The 22,912-nt window shown below is 39.0% G+C and overlaps 1 protein-coding gene across 1 annotated transcript; it reads right to left on the minus strand.

Annotated features, from left to right (window-relative positions):
* Positions 1-3,149: 3,149 nt before the first annotated feature.
* LOC112182050 (cytochrome P450 704C1) lies at positions 3,150-5,604 on the minus strand. The gene is made up of 6 exons (XM_024320481.2): positions 5,294-5,604; positions 4,994-5,212; positions 4,276-4,569; positions 3,861-4,181; positions 3,529-3,732; positions 3,150-3,409 (listed from the first exon to the last, which is right to left on the minus strand). The coding sequence occupies exons 1-6, from the start codon at positions 5,582-5,584 to the stop codon at positions 3,212-3,214; spliced, it is 1,527 nt and encodes a 508-aa protein (XP_024176249.1). The 5' UTR covers positions 5,585-5,604; the 3' UTR covers positions 3,150-3,211.
* Between the last annotated feature and the right edge of the window lie 17,308 nt (positions 5,605-22,912).

Below are 22,912 nucleotides of genomic sequence, written 5' to 3' on the forward strand. Positions count from 1 at the left end.
TCAGGCAAGTATCCAATTATAAGATGACATATATACTTCGGTTCTGCATAAATTTAAAAAATGAGAACCGGAACCGAACCGGTTTCGTTGTGTGAAGAACCAAACCGAAAAAAATGTGTGTTAATATGTCGAAGAACCGAACCGAACCGGGTTTTTCGGTCCAGTTCGGTGCGGTTTTACCGGTTTTTCGATTCTAAGTCCTAGGCCTAGTTTGGACCATGTGAGGTGGAGGAGGGAGAATTAAAGAGTTTTAGCCGACGATGTCGATCGTAGTGGCCGGAATCAATCTCTAATCTTTGGCCACTTGAGGGTCACGCCACCACTTGGGCTTGGAAGACCTTAGCCTTGTGAACTCAGCGCCATCAGTCTCGCCTCCCAACTCTGCCGGAAGCCTCTGGAATTGAGCTAAAAGTTGTTGGGCATGTTGTAGTGAACGTTTGGATATAAGTCTTGCAGCCAAATTTGGTGGTCAGAATGACGGCACGTGGGGCCCATGAGCCGCTGCTGGTGGAGGCGCGTGCCGCCGCTTCTGGCTTTTCATTTTATTCCAGTGTGTAGAGCATGATGTTACAATCATGTGGACATAGTTTGGTAGGAGTACATCGAACTTCAAGATTGATTGGAATTTCTAAAGTTTCAGAAATTCAGGTATGAATTTGTAACAATCGTTATAATTTACAATTTTCCATGAGTATGTTAGAAATATCGAGTTTATGAAAGCCTTGGATTTTGAGTCGATTCCGATTTGATTTCGGGTTTTCAAGAATTACGACGAGTCGTTTAATTATGGCTTTGAAGTTTTATTTGATTTCGTAATTAATTAACTGTTAACCTATTTTGATGGGAGTGTGAATGTGAATGATGATTATAATTTACAATTTATTTTGATGTGCTCTCGTAAGTGATTTTGTGAATATTTGTTTGATATCTTAGAATTGTATTAAATTATAATTTATGTTGATGTTGTGACACCAGAAGAGAGGGGATGCACTGGTGGTCATAGTTATTGTTGTGGAACCAGAAGAGAGGGGATGTACTATGGTGGGTTATTGTTGTGGCATTAGAAAAGATGGGATGTACTGGTGACAATTATTGATGATGTGATTACTGTTTTGATAATTTGATTGTATATTATGATGTGTGTTATGATATGTATATGTATGTGTTGATGCAAAATTTCGTTTGAATCAGGTCAACAGGGTTCCGTTGAAATCCGAGGTGGAAAGTAGTGGGGTAGGATCTTGGATGTGGGGTTTATCTTCTCTCCATGGGGTTGACTGGTCGATTCAGCATATGATAGCAGATGTCTTGGAGGTCCAAGGTGAAACTGATCCTGATATTGAAGAGAGAAAAAGGTAACTTGAATAGGCACCAGCGTGGTGCCGACCTATCAGGCTCTGATGACCAAGTCAGAAAGTGAGAATGAGGAGAATTTCTTTGGTATAATGGAAAATGATCAAAAGATTCCAGAGAGCCTTGAATGAATGAAGAGTCCTTCTTTTTATAGGGCTTGGAGGTGGTTGAGGTACACTGTTGAAGTATGGGCTTGGCCCCGAAAATAAGGGTGTCAGCTCCTTTCTGACATGCCACCAGCATGGGTTTGGCCGAGTGGGTGATAGATGTCACCATTTTATGGTCTCTTCTAATCACATCGTCCTTAACCCACATTCGTGGCCATGCTGGTCATGAGATTGTGACACTTGTCCAGTTAGGTGAGATTTGCTTCTTGATTTGAGTAAATCAAGCCTTTGTGAGCAATCTCATGTAGAGGGAGGCTTTGACAGTCCGACTGAGCAGTGCTGGTCGATCATGACATTGCAGGCTTGGGTGATGACCGAGCTATAAGAGTGACTTTCCAGCTCTAAGACCCACGACATTCGAGTAAGGAGGCTTGGAAGTCGAGGCTAAGATTATTTAGTTGTAATGTATGATTGAACATTTTTGTTCGACATTTATTATTTTGTTATCGTTGAAAAGTCAGAATCCCTCGTGGACATTTTGACTTTTCAACGCATCTTACGTGTACAAGATTTGAAAAGTCATAGACATTACCCTGTCCAAATTCCGACACGAACATTATGATTGAGATCTGATGGGCTGTGACCCCTGTTACATATGAGTGGGTGGGTGGTTGAGGTTATGAAGAGCAGGTAGGCTCCAGGCGTTGAGAATTGTGTTATATAATTAGAAGTGTTCAATTGTTTTTGCAGGGTTGGGTAGTCCATTTTTAAGGGAAGTTCTGCTGAATTTTTGGTAAAATTTCTCCTAAGGTGGGCCACACAGGACTACTCCGAATTTCGAGATAAAATCCGGGGTCGGTCCTATTAGGATTGAATTTAGAGGCAGAGATAAAGGATTGAGGTTCAATGTGATTAGGATTCAAGAGGCAATTGGGCTTGGTCAGAGAATCAAAAGGTATGAAATTTATGTAGATGGTAAGAGGGTTGCAAATGGAACCACAGTGGGGTGCAAGAGGCTTCACAGACTTGAAAGGGGAGTAATCCATGGCCAAATTGTCAGAATTAGAATTGAAGACTCAAAAGGGCTGCCTTTGATTCTTCCATTAGTCTGCATTTTGATCCCTATTGGCACCCAAGTGGGTATCTACTTTGATATGAAAAGTTAGGGATAAACAAAAACAATAACAGTACTATGTTTCTTCTTCATCTTTAAGCTTATATTTATGCACTTTTTGGTGCCCATCCTCTTGTTCGGTCTGTTTGAGATGCCTTCTATTCTGTTCTTCAAGCGTAAATAATAAAAACTAAAAAGAGTATTTTCATGGAGATTTTTCTCCTTGCCCACACTCCGCTGTTCTACTGTTTGAAATATATATCTTGTTGCATGTACTACCCATGAGACAAAATTTAGCACTGTTTGTCACTCAAAATGTGACTACCAAGTTTCTCCTACAGTATAGTGAAAACTCTCTAGCAGACCATTAGAGAAAAAGTTTCACACTTGTTCTTATGTGGTCTGTTATGCCAATTGATCGCACTCAAGATGGTTAATTGGTGAAAATATCAATCATATCACTAAAGCGTCTTTAATCACATAATATTTTTCTATTGTTGCATCAATTTATCAAGTAATTAAACTTTTATTATTACCGTCCGAATATGATAAGGCACATGAGCACTAGTACTAGGCAAATTAAGGAGTATACATAGAAAGACAAGTGATGCACTGAAGCAGTTTTGAAACTTGGGATTTAAGGTCTCGCATGCCATAATCTTGGGGAGGCCTTCACATAGAGACCTCCATCAATTGGTAGGGAGATCATGGTCTTGTAAGTGACAATTTTTTCCTCATAAGCTAGCTTGAATATATAGCTGCTTAAAAGCACAGCAGAAATGATCTTCATTTGTGTATAGGCATATTCCTTTCCTAGACAAATTCTTGGACCGGCCTGCGTGTAATCACATAATCTCATCAGAAATCACATTTTGTACCTTCATTTCCTTTATGTTTTAACATAGTGTGCAACAGCTAGTTGTGAGTGTTACTGTTTTCAATATCTTTTCTTACACTGAACGATGTGAATTTGTAAGGGCTTTCATCCTGGAAAAGGCCATTTTTGTCGAGCCATCTCTCTGGCCGAAACTCTTCTGCATCATCTCCCCATAGAGATTTCATCCTTCCCATTGCATAATGTTGATATACCACCACGTCTCCCTTTTTGACACTAAATCCATCTGGCCAGGTATCATCAGATAAACACACCCTTGCATTCTATGAATGGCAGCATCATGCAAACAAACTTGTAAGAAGTAGAATACGTGATTCAAATCCAGAAATGTGAGGAATTGTAACCTTACTGTCCTTAAAAGTATCAATTGATGCATATTATATTTACTTACCATTGGAATTGCAGGATAGAGTCTGATTGTTTCACTCAAAGCGGCATGGAGATATTGCATATTGTTAAGGGCTTCTTGATCAAGGCTTGCTGCAAGCTCATCAACACTTGGTTTATCTTTCAAATTTATTACTTCTCTAACTTCCTGTGCAATCTTTTCTTGTATGTGAAGATGCTTGCACATCATATAAACAAACCATGAAAGAGAGCTAGCTGTCGTGTCTTGTCCGGCGACGGTAACACAGAGGACCATATCTCTCAGGTACTTTGGATCAGTATCTTTCATTTCCAAACGCCTTGAAACGAAGTCTCTTTTCTTCAGCTGCCATTAATCCTCATTACATTAGTAATGATACAATACCAAGTTCATTCCTTCTATAAGCAATAACAAACAGATGACATGGAAGGTAACTCACACATATGTTATCATCTTCTGGATTCTGGATAGTTTCAATCTTGCTATTGATTAATTTATACAAAAACTGATCGACCTCTTTGATGTTTTTCTTTAGCTCTGCTTCCTTACCGATGTTTAAGAAGCGTTTGATCTTCCAGAACATATCAATCAATCGATATAGGGTAGCTTCTTGCCCTGATTCAAAAGCATGGGAAAACCGGTTACCTTCTTCATCTTTTCCACTCATGCTGTCTAGTTCGATACCAAGTAGAATCTTGATGATTGAATCTAACGTTGATTTCATAAACAAATCCTTCCAAAAAAACAAGATTTATGTAATTTCAAATAGATATAACAACTTAAGACCAAAAACCAAAACAAATATAACAATTGAACCTTCCGTACATGCATGTTTCACAAACAAGTTTTTTTCATATATCATTAACTACTTATGGATTATCAGTTAAGTGAATAACTTTTATTTAATGCCAACTCAGCTATCACATAAGGTGGTTTCTAGCCGCTGATAGAAAGAAATGGTGAAATTGCTCATATCTTACATTTAATAACAAAAACTCTACATTAAAATTGTTGTGGTTCAGGTGGTGAAGGCACTGGGCTATTTCTTCTCACCTACATGCAATGGCTTATGTTTAACACTAAAGTCCTCAATGGGCACGTATGTCTTAATAAAAATGCAATGTGATTGGTGAAACACTGAAACGTTATAGACATACTTGGATCTCTATTGCTTGGTTTCTGCTGGTTGCAGCTGCATGAATTATGCCAGCAAGTTTAATTGCATTGGTTTTGAAAACTGCACTACTGAAGTCTCTCAATACTTTTGTTGAGAATTCAGCGCTCAACAATTTCTTCTGATGTACCCATTTTTGCCCATCCACTGAGAAGATCCCATCGCCTAGTCCATCTTGAAAAATGTTGTGCATATACGACCCCTGCAGCATGTTAGAACTATAACTTAAATGGCATGTACGTATAAATTTAATTTCTATATATTTAAGCAGTACACATCATACCTTGCCATAATTAGCGAAGTTTGTTTTGAGCACATATTCAACATTTGCAGGATCTGCTGTGTAAACCGCACCTTTGAACAAGTCGAGCATCCTGTAAGTGTAATACTTGCCTGCAAGCTCAGTCATGTAATGGTGTAGCCTAGGGAAGTTGATAAGTTGGTGCACGACAGTTCCGGCAATAGGATGGTATCTCTTGTTCTTGTCACGCAATCTTCGGGCATGGTGTCTAACCACAACTACAGCTAAAACTAACGCTAAACTCAATGCTACTGCCGCGGAAGCAAAATCCATGATAGTGTTGATGAAGATTATAGTAGCAGAGGAAGATAGCTTTTCTGTTTGTGCGGATCAACTCCCTATATATAGGCTTGGGACTCAGCAACTAATGAACAATAATGAAGTGAACAAGGCTAGCTCCACTCCATTTAAGTATATGGGGAGTACTGACGAATAATGACATCGAACCTGTTGGTGTGATTGGAAAGAAATGACATGGCTGGCCAAATCTCCATCGCACATCACGAAAGTTTTTCTAAATTGCAGTGACTATTCAGTTAAGCTAGATTATGAGTTTCTGTCTAGACCAACAGTTCACTACTCATGATTAACATTTCCCCCCCCTTTCATGTTTTGTCTATATTTTTTCAAGGGGAGGATTCAGAGCACCGCCGTGCACTTGCACCAACATAAATAAATGGTTAGATTGCATTAAATACATTTTTGTTGAAGGATGTCGAAATAATGTGTGCCTCTACAAACTAGGGTTTAGAATTGTAATAGGAATGTGTTCTAGGTATTCAATTGTAATCAAATTCTATTACCTTTTTGGGTACCTTGTAACTCCCTATTTAAAGGGCTCCTATTATCAATAATACATACACAATTCCATTCTCCTACAACACGTTATCAGCACGAGCCCTAACCCTAGCCGAAAAGAAAGGAAAAAAAAAAACCAAAACCCTAAAACTGCCGCAGCCTCCTACAGCAAGCCCTAGCACGAGCTAGCCTCACTTGCGCACCTGCCCCTGCAGCACCTATGCGCCCCTGAGCACGCATCCCTGCTGCCCCTGCAGCACCAACACACACCGACTGCATCCTTCTCCTTTCCTGTGCACGTCAGTCTTCTTGCAGGCTCCGAAGCCTCTTGATCGGGACCTTAGATCAAAATATTTCCTTCATCAAAGTTGTTCGTCTCTGCCTCTTCTATCTGACCTCCAAATTTCAGCCCCATTGGAGTCGTTTTGAGACCTGTAAACCATTCGAAGTGGGAGCTGTTCAGAAGCGAACCTGCTGCAGAAACTGCTGCTTGCTGCTGTCCAAAACTGCTGCAGAAACTGCTGCTGAACCTGCTGCTTGCTGCTGCCGCCGTTTGCTGCCACTTGTTGCTGCTGTTGCCCCAACACGCGCGTGTTCTCAAGCCCAGAACCATCACGTAAGTTTTTGTAATTAAAGTTGCTGCTTTCATGTATTTTAAATTCCTTTTATTTTCTGCAGAATTTTGAAATATATGAATATATGAACATGTGTGGTTTTGAGTATTTAAATAAGCGAAATTGTGGGGATTCACGCTTTACGAACTAAGAGCGTTCGTAAACCACAAACTAAGAGCGTTCGTGAGCATAAAAATATTACGGATTAAGAGCGTTCGTAAGCTACGGACTAAGAGCGTCCGTGAGCATGAGAATTTGACCATATCAACATCATTGTTTCGGTCTAATCCAAATATTCTTGAAAATCGGTTTCTTGGTAGCATTAAGGCTCGGAAACCTTATATTAGTTGTCGTGGAAGTTTTTATTCCGAAACTAATCTATTCTCCTTCATCTTTGAATGTCGAATGCAAACGTGCAAAAACCCGACTTCACTAAACCAGATTCAAATGACATTTGTTATCACCGATGGGTGAATAACGTCAAGAATCACCTCACTACTAATGAGATTCTGTGGAGTAGAGCTCACAGAATATGAATTAATTGAGAAATCCTCTCAACCTTCCCCGTCTCAGCACTATTGGTTGCAAAGCAATATAGGCTTGTGTGAAATGCTAGATGGATTACGAGGTTTCATCAACTTATGTCAGTTACTGAGTAAGTTGACAACATACTCGTGAAAAACCATAATTCAAAGGCCTGTTGGAACTAAGAGCGTTCACGAGGCGAATTATAATAGCGCACCGAAAGAAGGGCGCAAGGAGCGGAACCCTAAACGTTAAGGGACAATAAAATGGACGTATGGGTCCATACAACCGCCCTACAAAGGAAGGAAAACCGCGAGATACATAGACATGTGGCAACATTGGCCAATGTGGGATCCATGGAGGATGTCCAAATGCACAAGGTGCATCTCAATTAATGGGTGAGGTAATGCTATAGATGTGGATCTTCAGAGCATTGGTTTAAGCGCTAGAATGCGAGTGGAAAAACAAAGCTGCACAATACAAGGTATATAAAAGATATGAGAGAGCATGAGGCTCATCTCGCAGCTGAAAGAGATGATGGAGATGACAATGACGTCAATCTCATCATTACGGACTTCAAATCTGGCAAGGAAAACAACAATGTTGATGCAGCAGATTTTGATTAAATAGTCTTTCATTTTCCAAGAATTATGTAATGGCAATTGTGCCTTAATGAATAAATGACATTTGGTTTTAACTCTTTCTCACTAGGCGTACTCAATTAAATATGATGTCTAGGAAAGTAATTGAGATTAGTGGTACTTAAGAGAGCCTCGCTCCACCGACATCTCTCTCTACTTCTCTGGTCATATTTGATTGGAATTACCAAAAGGATTAAGTGACTACAATTTGTCTACATTTAATTTTATTTGGATTAGATTTGATCAAGAAACTTTGATGTAATCGTTGGCTATTATTAATAAAGTGTCGATTCTTTTAATTTCGAGCTTTATTCACTTAGGTATGTTTCCCAGAGAGCTAGAATGCCTCGCGGATAGTGCTGCTACGCACATCATACCTTGACATAGGCAATTATTCCTTGGGATGATGCCTACTCAATCTTCTGTGACTACGATGGTAGGGCCATCACGATTGATTCATGGTCAAGGACCAGTCATTGCCAAATGGCACATTGATTTATGTCACTGAAGCTCTCTACGCTCCTAGGGCTGGAGGTCCCCCTTTTGAGCTTTTAAGATATTAGAGCTAACGGTTTTCATGTGGAAACACATAGCGAGAATGGACATAAGTTCCTTTGCATTATCTCTAATGACTACGAGTATTAGAAAAGCTCATGTGTCGCTCTAATGAGTTATATGTAACCACTATTCGAGTAATTGAGTCCAATAACGTCATAAGAGATGATTTTTGGGACATCGACACATATAGGCTTTGGCATGACCAATTGGGACATCCAGGTCATGATATGATGATCCGTTTATTAAAGACTTCACACGGACATCCATTATTTCGAGTGAAAAGAAGTGTGAATCAAAAGTTGATTCAAGGAGAAGGGTCATGCCGTCACCCCCTACGGCAAGAGCTTGGCATTGACGCTAAGAGTGGCAATGTGCCACCTCTCTCCACGTCTCAAGTCAATTGTGATTTCGTGGCTAAACCAAAATCCTCATTGGTTGCTTCTAAGGCCCATCACTCGTTTCCCAAAGCCTGCTCTTTAAGGATCGAGACCATCCTATGCAAAGGACACGTGTGTTCTCAGAGCACCTAAAGGGATTCTGTGGATCGACTCAACCAACTTGCGGATTGCTTAGATGTTTTATGCTGTTGGTTGATATGCGGACACGCTGGTCACGTGGCGCACTATTGTCCACTCGTAATGCTGCTTAAGATGAACTCCTAGCCCAAATCATATGGCTACGGGCTCACTACTCGGATCATCCCGTTCAGTCAAATCATATGGCTAGAGAGTTTACATCGAAAATTTCAATGACTATTGCGTATCATTGGGTATTAATATCTAGTATCATATTCCCATGTACACACCCAATTGGTCTCACGGAAAAGCCACCTTTAAATGACTACAATGGTACCCCGGACATTGGTAATGCGCACCAATATTTCCGCTTGGGTTATGCAATATCGCATGCAGCTATGCTAATTCGTCTACGACTCATAGCAGCCATTCAACTTTTATTTGCATTACAGCTAGTGACTGGGTTCGAGTCTAATCTCGTACTTATGCATATTTGAGTGTGCGGTTTATGTGCCAATTGCGCCGCTACAGCGCATCAACATGAGTCATTGCAATGAATGCATATATATATATATATATATATATATATTTGTGTTGGACATAAGTCTCCAACCATAAGTCCGCTATGTAGAACCCTTGACAGGCGATCTCTTTTTCGCTGGATTTGCGAATTGTCACTTTGATGAGACAGTCTTCCCATCGTTAGGGGGAGATTAGAACGTCAATGTTCAACAGGAATGACAGGAATTGTTGTGGTCTGTCCCCACTATGTCTCATCTTGATCCCCTAAAAGTGACGAGATCACATATACCTGCTGCAAACATACCTGCAAGGATTGATGTCCCCACAAGAGGACATGGTGCCACCCAGAGAAAATGGGTACTGCACCACTACCATGGATGGTGGTATGGTGACGTCACAAAGGTGGCATAATGGCGTCATAGGCCATGGGTTCCGCTAGAGAGCGTAGGAGACCCATAGGTTCGATGGATTCTCACCCTAGGAAGAGAGCGAGTTTGGCACAACTTGATCCATTGATCATTGATACTCAAAATCCGTCTCATGAGAATATTTTGGATTGTGGTTATGTCCAAGAGACATCATTGGGGGACGCCTCAATGTTAGAACCAATTCCTGAGAATATAGAGATCTCTACAAATTACACTAGTGTACATGGAGATGTGGAATTATTGAGACCAATGACATCAAACCTTACTCCGTTGAAGAATGCTAACGTAGAGAAAATTGGCCTAAATGGAAATATACGATCCAGGTTGAATTGGATTGACTAACGAAGAGGAAGGATTTCGAGCTTGAGATGCCAACACCTCCTAACATAAAACCTGTTGACATTAATAGGTCTTCGTTAGATAGCGTGATGAGAAAAAGAGATGATAATCTCCCCTTATCGCGCAAGGCTTCTCACAAAAACGCCCTGGAATCGACTACAAGAAGACATATTCTCTCGTAATGGATGTCATTGCACTCCACTACCTTGTCAGTTTGGTAGTTTCCAAATAACTGAACATGCAGCTTACGAATGTGGTCACTACGTATCTCTATGGGGATCTAGATACATAATATAATGAAGGTTCTTGTGGACTTCATTTACCCAAATCAAGTGGCTCTTGACCACGGAGCGCGTTTGCAATAAGGGTCAAAACACTCACTAACGTGACTACTTGATTGGGAAGGGATATGATGAACTATGCCCCTGCGTTTTCATGACAAGTTCTGGATTTGCAATTGTCACGGTTTCTGTTGATAAACATGATTGGAACCCTTGAGAGTTAAGGGAAACCGCTGAACACCTGAAATCCAAGTTTGAGATGAAGGACCTTGGGAGAACACGGTTTTGTCTAGATTTAGAACTTGTAACCGTGTCAATAAATGATTTGCATTTTGATAAAGGCAAAGATGCACTCCCATGGTCGTCTGTAGTCTTTACCCTAAGTGGGATCCGTTTCATCCCAGGGATGATGACGAAAACGTGCTAATAGCAAAAGTGCTTACTTGAGTACAATAGGCGCATTATTGTACTTATCACAATACAAGACCGGACGCCTCAATTGTTACAATCTTGTTGGCTAGATATAGCCCCGCGCCAACACAACGTCATTGGACTAGTATAAACTATAAAGACAATCTTTCGTTACTTAAAATGTACGATAGATATGGGCTTGTTCTATCCCTACAGAGAGAAAAGAATGACAGAAGAATGAGAAAGGATCTCATTAGCCCAAGTGGCGCCATCCAAGACGCCATGACGGCAAAGCTGCCACCACCAAGGGTGGCCGGCGTCATCCTCCTCCCTTACACCAAAACGGTGGTGATGTTTGCTGATGCAGGGTATCTCTCTGACCCTCACAAAGGTCGCTCCCAGACGGGTTATGTCTTTACTATGGGAAGCACTGTGATATCTTGGAGGTCTACAAAGCAGACCCTTGTTGCTACTTCCTCGAATCATGCAGAGATTATTGCTCTACATGAAGCCGTGCGAGAATGCATATGGCTAAGGTCTGTAGTTAGACATGTTCGAGGAACTTGTGGTTTGAAGTCTACCACAGATGAACCTACATGCATTTATGAAGATAATACAGCTTGCATTGAGCAAATGAAGTTAGGTTTCATCAAGTGCGACAACACCAAGCATGTATCGCCTAAGTTCTTTTACAATCAACAACAACAAGCACTTCTAAATATTGAAGTGAATCAGATCCGATCAGAGGATAATGTAGCGGACTTATTTACTAAGTCATTACCTAAATCCACATTCGAGAAACATGTGAGAAGCATCGGATTAAGAAAGTTATCCGAGCTCCCATGATTGTAGCAATCAGGGGGAGATATTGACATCAAGAGGAGGTATGATGTCTACATGTTTGATCTCGAAGAGTGAAGGACGTGCTGTGCTCTTTTTGTCCTTCGACCAGGGTTATTTTTGTCCCACAGGGTTTTTGTTACCTGGCAAGGTTTTTAACGAGGCAACGATCAAAGCGTCATCACCAAGTTTGAGCGACACAAGGGGAAGTGTTGAAGGATGTCGAAATAATGTGTGCCTCTACAAACTAGGGTTTAGAATTGTAATATGAATGTGTTCTAGGTATTCAATTGTAATCAAATTCTACTACCTTTTTGGGTGCCTTGTAACTCCCTATTTAAAGGGCTCCTATTATCAATAATACATACACAATTCCATTCTCCTACAACAACTTTTTGTTTATTAAAAATAAAGTTGATAATAAATATCAAGGGTTGAGATTATTTTATAAGGGTTGGGTCACTTACACCGTCGGTGCATAGAATAATTTCCATATTTTTCAATGCCCATGCTCTGCTTAGCCAATAACTCAACTCGTGCTCTGGATCAAACGGACAGTGAAATGAACAAATGATTGTTGGTCCAATAGCCCGTTCCAAATACAGACATGTTTTGTTTTATTTATTTATTTATTAACTTGATAAAATTTCAGTAAACCATGCATGCTATTTGTTCTTTAGTAGAGGACTAGGAATACCCATAACAAATAGTACATTCTAAAGAACAAATAATATGCATGATTTACTGAAATTTTGCCAAGTACAAAGAATAAATAAATAAGGGTAAAATCCACAAATGGTACCTAATCAAACTATCACGAAATGCAATTTTTGATACCCACAAATTTTTAGAGAATATCGTGATACCTCGACTATTCCTCCGTTACCCCATTTGGTACTTTCGTCCAATTCCTCGTTAAATTAGCTGATGTGGCACATATTTACAGGGATAAAATAGTCAGCACAGTCAACCTAGTCAATCTTATTCATCCATGTCAGTATCTCCAACATACTACTATCCCTTCCCCTAAAAATATCCCAAATTTCCCTCCAAAACCATAATATGTTTTCCTCCAAATCTTGAACCTAGGCTTAATTAAGCCTAAATACATGAATGATTAATAATATGTTTTCTTCTAACGTTGATTCATTGTATTATGCTTACAAGTATTTTGAATATGATATATGAATTAATGCAGTAAATCTTAAACTTGTCAACTTCATCAAAACATCAAAATATTCATTACAATAATTAAACTCTGAATAATCTTTATAATATAGAATAACTAAAACAAACAAAAGGTCACACATTGACCATAATCTAGGAACAAAAGGTCACATTGACCATGATAACATCAATAAAAAGTCACAGATTGACCATGATATAATTAACAAAGGTCACGCATTGACCATTTAAATGTTTGATGATCCAAAAGCAAAAAATAGAGGTAGCACAAAATTAGTTCTTCCATATTGTCCTTTTAACAGGTTGTCTAGTTGCCCTTTTAATTGCATGTGATGACTATGTTGTTTGAGAAGATGATGCAGGGGCAGTACCACTAGACCTTTGAGAAGAGGCAACATATGCTAATATATGGCCTCCCCTCCTAAGTACTCTTGGTGAAGGTGCCCTTGATGCCTTTGGTGCTTTCTTGGCCTAGCATAACCAACACACAATTTGATATAACAATTAACAAATGGCATAACTAACACAATTTGATATAACATTATTCGATTGCATCTGGTTAATCAATAAGGAATTAACAATTACAAATGGCATAACCAACACCAATTTCTTATTCAATTGCATTTGGTCAATCAATAAGCAATTAACAATTATAAATGGCAATATTAACAATTACGTACATTCGGTGTTGCTACTGTTTGTACTTGTACATTCACATTATTAGCACCCCTATTTTCAACACTCACATTCACATTACTAGTGCCTTGATTATCCACATTCACCCTTACATTTTCAGGAACTCCACTACTTTGTCCCTGCCAACTTATATAAAATATAATTAATCACACGTTTATATGAATATGAAGTTAAAAATAAACACAAATGTCAAGTTATGTTCTGACCCCAATTCCTCTGGCTTTCCTTGCAAATTCAATATGGCAGGTTCTTTTGCAAGTTAAACGAAAGAATTCTCTGGAGCTAAGATGGCTTAGTTAAAAAAAAGGGCCTGGGACATAGTTTCAGACTTTCACCTTTTCCTCCTGTCTTTTTAAATATTGGGTGAAGACAAACACAACCATTCCCACCATCAGTTTCATCAAACAAAAATAAATTAAACCACTATAGAGCCAAACTAGAAACAAACAACAAAAACTCATTCCCACCAGATGCATTTAAATAGACCCAGAACAACAACAAACCAATTCCACCTTAATTATGTTTAGTGATCAATACACCCAACGAATCTTGTACAAATCAATAATTTCAACAAATAGAAAACATATATAAATCATCTTGGGACCACAAAGTGAATGAGAAAGTGACACCATCAGTTTCATCAAACAAACATAAATTAAACTACAATAGAGCCAAACTAGAAACAAACAACAAAGACCCATTCCCACTAGATGCATTTAAATAAACCCAGAACAACAACAAACCAATTCCACCCCAATTATGTTTAGTCATCAATACACCCAACGAATCTTGTACAAATCAATAATTTCAACAAATAGAAAACATATATAAACCATCTTGGGGCCACAAAGTGAATGAGAAAGTGACGCTCACAATGAAGTTCAGGGGTCCTATAAACTCTAAATTCATATCTCCAGTACTCGTCCTCGTCTATGACCATCTTAGCGAGCTTTTTCAGTAAAAAAGATAATTGGATCTCACTTTGAATCTCTTTATGTCGATCAATCAGTAGAAGAAAGAATGCTCGATGGATATGAGATGAGAAAGGGAATTTCAAGTCAAAAGTTTTCTAAATTCTTAGTCAAATGTTGAGGAAAAAGAGATTTTAAGGGTGGTGTGGGCAAAAAGACAATTTTGTCCATGCCCTGATGTCTACGTGTGTACCAAATATGTGCCACATTAGCTAATTTAACGAGGAATTGGACGAAAGTACCAACTGGGGTAACGGAGGAATAGTCGAGGTACCACAAAATTCTCTAAAAATTTGTGGGTACTAAAAATTGCATTTCGTGATTGTTTGGGTATCATTTGTGGATTTTACCCAATAAATAAATAACACAAAACATGTCTGTATCTGGCACGGGCTATTGGACCAACAATCATTTGTCCATTTCACTAGGCTACACCATTACATGCTTAACAACTTCAACCATTTGATCGAACTCATGGAACACTAAAAGTATCAAATAGATTCTTTCATGAATTTTCTTGGTTTTCGATTTTGAAAAATCATAAACACAAATCCGTAAAGATTTCGGTATTTCATCGGATTTCAAGTGTTGACTTTTATGTTTTGTTTGGTCAATAAGAGCCTGATTCCATCTTCCTTGTAACGCTGTTTGCTGATAATTGTGCAACTGCCCTTTTACTCGCATCTGAGGACTTTTTGCAACATCAGCTGCAATTGATTTGCGGGTAATTTTTGTTCTGATGTTGACGCTGCATTTCTACATGTCATGATTGTGTATGTTTTTCTTCGATTTAGGGTTTCTTTGTTGGGTTTTCTTTGGATTTACAGTTCGTCAAATTCGATTCGGGTTGAAAGAACTGGTTTTGGTGATGAGTTAAATTTTTGGGTTTCACGTAATCTGTTTTCTCAAGTTGATAGATAGGATCTTTTCTCTCTCTTTTCGTTCTTGGCTAAGCTTTGTGTTTCTGTTGTTGATAGAGTGAAAGAGAGGGAGAGAATTGCAGAGAATAGGTTCTGCATGTTCTCTGTGTGTGTGTTTTTGTGTTCTCTAATAAGAGAAATAATCAAGAAAAACGGAGAATGAAAGAATTTGTGGTTTTACATAAATACATTTATCTGCAATAGGGAGCTTGTCTTCTCTTTGTGAAATTGCTCAAAAGGGTAAACTGTCACGCGCTGAATTTCAATCATAATAAAGGGAACAAAATCAATCAAACACAAGGACTCTGGACGTGATGGTTTGGACATCAACCAAAAAAGCTAAGAAAATTTTCCTTTAAACAAGGCAACGAGCTATGTCCCGAACCCACAATGTCAATACAGATGCGTTCTTTAGAGTCACATATTATATTACACAGAGTTTGCGAATTAAATTGCGTTAACAACATAATAAGAAACCGCTCCTCAGAGCTTACTACACAGCGGAAGTCTTAACAACAGTAAAGCCACAAAATTAGCTTCCTATCCGATCAACTGCTAGAAAGTCTGAACTTCAACCACGATTTCCTTGACTTGCAGGATCAACCCCTATACAATCGAATAGTGCACCGGGTTGCCACACAACAAACCCGGTAAGCTTATGAAAGCTTGTATGAGTAAACTCAAACCACAAAGCAGAAACACATTCTTAAGTCTACTCAATCTAAACAACAATAAGCACATAACTCACAACTACAACCATCTGTTTCATAACCTTCCATAACATTCTTACATAGGTCAACTCGTGACTAAAACTACATGCTCAGATTCTCAACCTAGCATCCAATTACACAAATTCTAGTCAAACAAAACCTCCTCAAGTAATGTTTGGAAATCTTTTGACGCACAACGACGAGTCACAAAGATCACTCTCATTTCCTTCCCACCAGAAGCCTTTGTCATCAACATGACATCAAAGGTGAAAATAATGAATCACCCTCCTAAGCTCACCACAGAGCACAATCGTCACCACTATGGCCCTTAAGATTAATCAAACCATCAATCATAAAATCAAGAAGAAAACAAGGCAATCACAATTCAAAACAAGTGAAACAATTCATAGTAACCCCTGCGTATAGTTTAGTTCAGGAGGTTACATTAAGACAAGCAATTCAAGTCATAGTATTCATCATAACCTAACACTTTAACATCCGTAGGTAGCTCCGACCATCACAGCAGTCCTCTCGATAGTTGTTAACATAATAACAATTCAACTCTGCCACAGAGCAGTCATCACACTGATCATCACACAAATTTCACCGGTCATCACACAGATAGCCATCATCTTATTGATCATCACACAAATTTCGCCGGTCATCACACAAATAGTGATCATCCAACTGATCATCAGCAGTCATCACACTAATCATCACACAGATTTCACCGGTCATCACACAGATAGCCATCATCCTATTGATCATCACACAGATTTCCCCGGTCGTCACACAAATAGCGATCATCCAACTGATCATCACACATATTTTGTCGGTTCATTACACAGATATTCCTACACAAGCCATACACGACAATCATCACAAAGATTCATCACACTGATGTCATCGATTCATTACACAAATATTCCTACACCAGCTACCATATCTTAAATCTCAATTAAGATGGTCATACTAGACCCATGGTATCTCAACATATGAAATTCTACAATAACAACTCAATACACAATTTCACCATTCTCGAGCAATAATGAACTCATTTCAATTATTGTTCACATCACAATGAAGCCACCAATATATATATATATATATATATATATATATATATTTCACGTAAATATATATGTAGTCATCCACTTAGGAATGCCACTAATACCACCTATAGTCATCGTTAACCTAATAACTCCTAGACAATATGGTAATTATGCTCATAACGAATATCGTGAGATTTACTCACCTCTGAATCCCGCTGCGTCTTCACACGCTAACCAAGATAAGCACAATCGTCCCAATCCACTCAATACAACTCTGTCAAGTACCTAAACACATACGGTCTCGATTCAGTGCACGAATCACAAAATCACAAAGTGATTAAAGTTTGAAACTCCTGTTTTGAACTAAAACCACAAAAGTGACGCCAATCGAGGCAAAACCACATCCGAGACCACCCAAAGTCTCCGGAATACTTCTACGATCGATATGTTAAAATCACAAGTCGATCGAACGCTCGAATCCTCACATATCGAATAATCGAACTGTTCGAAACCGTAAAAATCATAACATACTCATTTGATCTCTGAAAATTATGTATTATATATCAAAACGCTCGTATCGACGAGTAGATGATATATAAAGCCAGAAATTGTCCCTTACATGGCCGGAACACAGCCAAAGTGCCGCCACAGGCGGTTGCACAACCACCGCCGGCCAAAACTTAAAACCACATCAATCCAACCGTCCAAAATGTCAAGAATACCAAGTAAAGCAACTTTAATACCTGGAGCAAGTCACCACCACAGGGAAGAAGGCGACGCTAGTCTGAATCGATTTGGGCAAGCGCTGTCGTCAGAGATTGCCAGAAAATTCGGGTCGGGTCGGCCGAACTGTAGAGAGAGTGTGGGTTTCTGGAATTTTCCTGAAACTGACCAAAAAAGGAAATTTGGAATTATGAAATAATTTCAGGAAAAATCCAATTTATACCAAATGGAAACTTTTTCCGACGATCATAACTTCCTCATACGAACTCTGATTTCCATGTTCCGCATGTCCACGAACTCGTATCGACGCGCTCTATGACTTTTGTGAATGAAGTTTTTAGAGAAACCCAACGTATAAAAAGTCAACCTTTGCACCCCCCCCCCCCCCCCCCTAAAACCATACTTTTCGAATAAAAATTCGTCCGAAACACTTCTGCTTCATCCACGAACCACAAAATTTTCCAACAACCACTAATTAAATTCTAAAAAATCCTCGAAAAATAATAATGAATTTCCGGGGTACTACATAGACTTTAGTAGAAAACTTGGCATGCATTGTTTTGAAAAGTAAACATTTCAAGGCTCACCATGAATCATTTTCTGGACATGTTCATAGCTTTCGGTATCATTCTGATTAAGCTCAAGTGCAATCATCTACTCCCCATCAAGGTCTTCTTCAAGATAAAAAAATAAAAATAAAAAACCTTCACAATATCTATACCCACAGAACTTCCAACTCTTAAACCATAGATTATTATGCTTAGAGTCATAAATCAAAGAACCCATTAACAAAAAAAAAAGAAAAAAAAAAGTGCAATATCACTCACTGGGCCTTGGATGTACTATTGATAGAGAGCTTTGAGAACTGGGCATGGATTTCTTCAAGAATGCTGTAACTTGGGTCCTTAACTGAATCATCGAAATTGTATCCCGGTTCGGATCCTCCAGTTTCTGAGCAAGGCTGTGATCGATGGTAATTCCCCAAATCAATCAGAAAGGCCTTTATTACCCAAACACCAAATCAGAAATTTTACAGTAATTTATATGAAATTAAAAAAAAAAAAATCCAGCAAATACCTCTTAAAATGGAAAAGATCTGCTCCCCTTGGATGTGATAAGCTGTACACTGTCTCTCTTCGACTGATCTCAATTGACCTAAATGCAGAATTGCTCTCTCACTCTCTCTTTCTGAGAAAATTATATTGTTCTTACGAAGTTGCTACAAACCCACACGGCAGCACATGATGCAAACAGCTGGAGGGGACAATCCCGTAAAAAGCTGTACACTGTCTCTCTTCGACTGATCTCAATTGACCTAAATGCAGAATTGCTCTCTCACTCTCTCTTTCTGAGAAAATTATATTGTTCTTACGAAGCTGCTACAAACCCACACGGCAGCACATGATGCAAACAGCTGGAGGGGACAATCCCGTAAAAAGCACACAAGGCCAAGGGCAAAATAGACACAACACTATTCATAAGGAAAACCTTCCTTTAGTATATAGTATAATTAAATGGGGCTGTGACCACTTACCCAATTTTAACCTAAAAATTGCCTACTTACTCTACTAAGAGTTTTTTAACCTCATTTACTCAATCTAACATCTATTGACAGTATTGCCCTCATTTTAATTAATAAATTACACTCATCCCTATCTCCTCCCCTCACCGATTTCTCTCTCTCTCTCTCTCTCTCTCTCTCTCTCTCTCTCTCTCTCTCTCTCTCTCTCTCTCTCTCTCTCTCTCTCTCTCCAGCCGGACGGCTAGATGCTTAGCGACGACGCCTCCACACCTTCTTCTCCGAGACCGGCACATGCAAGCACGTCCCAGGCGCAATCTTAGTCGACCTCGAGCCCATCGTCCCCATCGCTGCTGCTCGCGCTAGTATCGGCCAACAAACCCTTGTTCAAGAAGCTCTCGGAGGCGCTGGTCTCGATGTGGGAATTCAAGTCAGATAAGAACCGGTCAAGCTCGTCAGAAATCACAATCGGAGATGACGACGTAGATGGTGTCGTAAATGGGAGCAAGGAGTTGTCTCGGTCTCTGGCGCTAGCCACAGAGAGAGAGAGAGAGAGAGAGAGAGAGAGAGAGAGAGAGGGGTCGAGAGTGAAGAGGATTTTTTGGCTTTTGAGGGGCTCAAAGTTGGAGTTGGTGTTTTCCAGTGGTATGGGAAGTGGATAATGGGATGGGCTAAGGAGAGCTAGACGACTTGTAGCAGTGTGTGTGTGTGTGTGTGTGTGATTGTGTGAGAGGCTTTGGTCACCCCTGAATGTGGAATTACCACACGTGCTTTTATGGGAGATGAGTCGTATTTGACTCTTTGAGCTTCTTTTTATTGCTTTTTAACCCCTCTCGAAAATTCTTGTATGCATCGGTAGTCTAATGAGTGACACTAGAAATACGTTAATTCTCAAGTCAATTATTATGTAATTAATCCATTTTTATTTATTTTGTAGTAAATAAGCGGAGTTGTGGTTTGCGAAAGAAGTCGTGCAAAATTAGAGCTAATTGGAGTTTTCGGCAAAAATGATGAAGTGGTCAACATTGGTAAACCACGAACAATTGTAATCAATGTTCTAAAATTCTCTAGGCTCTAGTCGGGCGGTGGCTAGAAGACTAGCGTCTAGGCGGTTTTGTATTTTTTTAATTTTAATTTTATTTTGATAGCATATAATTATACAAATAAGAAACTATAAAGACCTGAGAGAGTAATAAAATGAAAAAAAAAAAAAACCATTTTCACATAACCCAAACATTAAAAAATAAATTAAAAAATAAAAAGCTAACTCGGTACTCGGTAGAGCACATTACCTAGCTACTGTCCAAACAAAAGAAATAAAAAAAACAAGAGCACATTATGTGTTTTCGAAACCCAGTCTTTATCCTTATAAAAAAACCAATCTCAATCTCTATCTTCTTTTCTGTATCATTGCGTGGATATATAGAACCCAACCCACCATATTCCTCTCTCCTCTTCTTGTTCTTCTTCTTCATCAACCCCAAACCCACCTCTCTCATTCTCACATTTCTCTCCGTTTCATACCCAAAAAGCTATTGCCATTGAAACAAGAAAGCTCCCATCTTTGAAACCCCTCAAACCTCTTCAAAGCTGCTATGCCATCCACCCTCCTCACATATCTACCCACCAAACCTATCTCAGCATCTTGACTCCCAGACCTCCTCTCTACACGTCTATCCATGTCTAACCTCCATGAATCCGACCACCGCCGCCTAGCACATTCCTCCCAACCGCCCATGTGCCTATTCACCCGCCTAGGCGCGTGCCCAATATCAAGCCGCCCAACATCAACTCCTAGCCATTAATCAAGGCGGTCACTAGCTGGCTAGAGCCTAGCGGCCTGGGTGACCGAGTTTTAGAACATTGATTGTAATGAAGAAGTAAAGTATGACTACCCATATGCGTGTGCGCGGGATCGTGTCTTGAGATTGATGAATTAGAAAAGGAAAGGGAAAAGAAAAAAAAACAATAAAGTGAAGAGAAGTGGATTTGATTGATTAATTAAACTATTAGTTAGCCAATGCTCAATTAATTGCTGCACGTGTTACCCTCCACCCTCTCATTCCATCAGTTTCCTTCTTCTTTCCTAGTCATGCACGTGGCAGCCAAGACCTTGCAGCCAAGGACCAAAATATTGAGTTTCGAGGAAATTTCAATGGTCCCAGAAACGGAAATTTCGACGGAAATATCGAAGATATATTGATTTCGGTAAATAATCAAGAAAAATGATGGAAATTTGAAGAAAAACATGGAAATATTAAGTAAAACTTTTAGATTTGTTTATTTAATCAATTGTCTACTATGTATGAAAAGAAAACCTTAATAAACATTGTTATATAGTAATTTGTAATAATTTAAGATGAAATGGTAAATATTGAATCGCCTATAACTCTGAAAATTTTAGAAATAAACATCTAATTTTTTTTTTTTGATGGCCGAAAACCCAATGGGAGGCTAGGCTATTACATATTATATACATTTGTTATATAGTAATTTGTAATAATTTAAGATGAAATGGTAAATACTGAATCGCCTATAACTCTGAAAATTTTAGAAATAAACATCTAATTTTTTTTTTTTGATGGCCGAAAACCCAACGGGAGGCTAGACTATTACATATTGTATACATTCTTTGTACATATCATTACACCTTCAATTACATGAGTAACTTATAATCATGTAGAAGACTTATGAGGTACAAAATTCAAAATATAATTGATTGTTCTATGTTAGTTATTGATTGAACATTTACCTAAGTTTTCAGATTCGTATGCAAAATGAATATATATTAGAATGTTGCAATGATAACACAAGTGTAGGTGCACTGCAGTTGGCTAAGGCTCTTGCTCAAAGAGCAATGAAGTGACCAAGGTTTGAGCCTTGGTGACTTTGTTGATTTTTTTTAATGGAATTTTTGGCCAACTATATGTCAGCCACATGATGTTGATGTTGCATGTGACTGATGTGAGAAAGGGTGGTAGAGTGGTGGTGATTTTGCATGTGACTGATGTGAGAAAGGGTGGGAAGAGTCGGAAGGTTCTAGAAATTACCCAAAATTTCGCAAAATATCACCAATTTCTCGATATTTCCAGAAATTTCGAGAAATTTCCAAAATATCCGTCGAAATATACTTGGATGGTCACGGAAATTACCCAAAATTTCTCAAAATATCATCAATTTCTCGATATTTCGGAAATTTCCAGAAATTTCCAAAATATCCGTCGAAATATACTTGGATGGTTACGGAAATATCGACACCCCAAAAAAATGAAAATTTCGACGAAATATCGCCGAAACTTTTGATTTTTTAGTCCTTGCTTGCAGCACTACACACACCAAATCACAGGCCCATT

The sequence above is a fragment of the Rosa chinensis genome, chromosome 1 (assembly GCF_002994745.2).
Source record: "Rosa chinensis cultivar Old Blush chromosome 1, RchiOBHm-V2, whole genome shotgun sequence".
NCBI lineage: Eukaryota > Viridiplantae > Streptophyta > Magnoliopsida > Rosales > Rosaceae > Rosa > Rosa chinensis.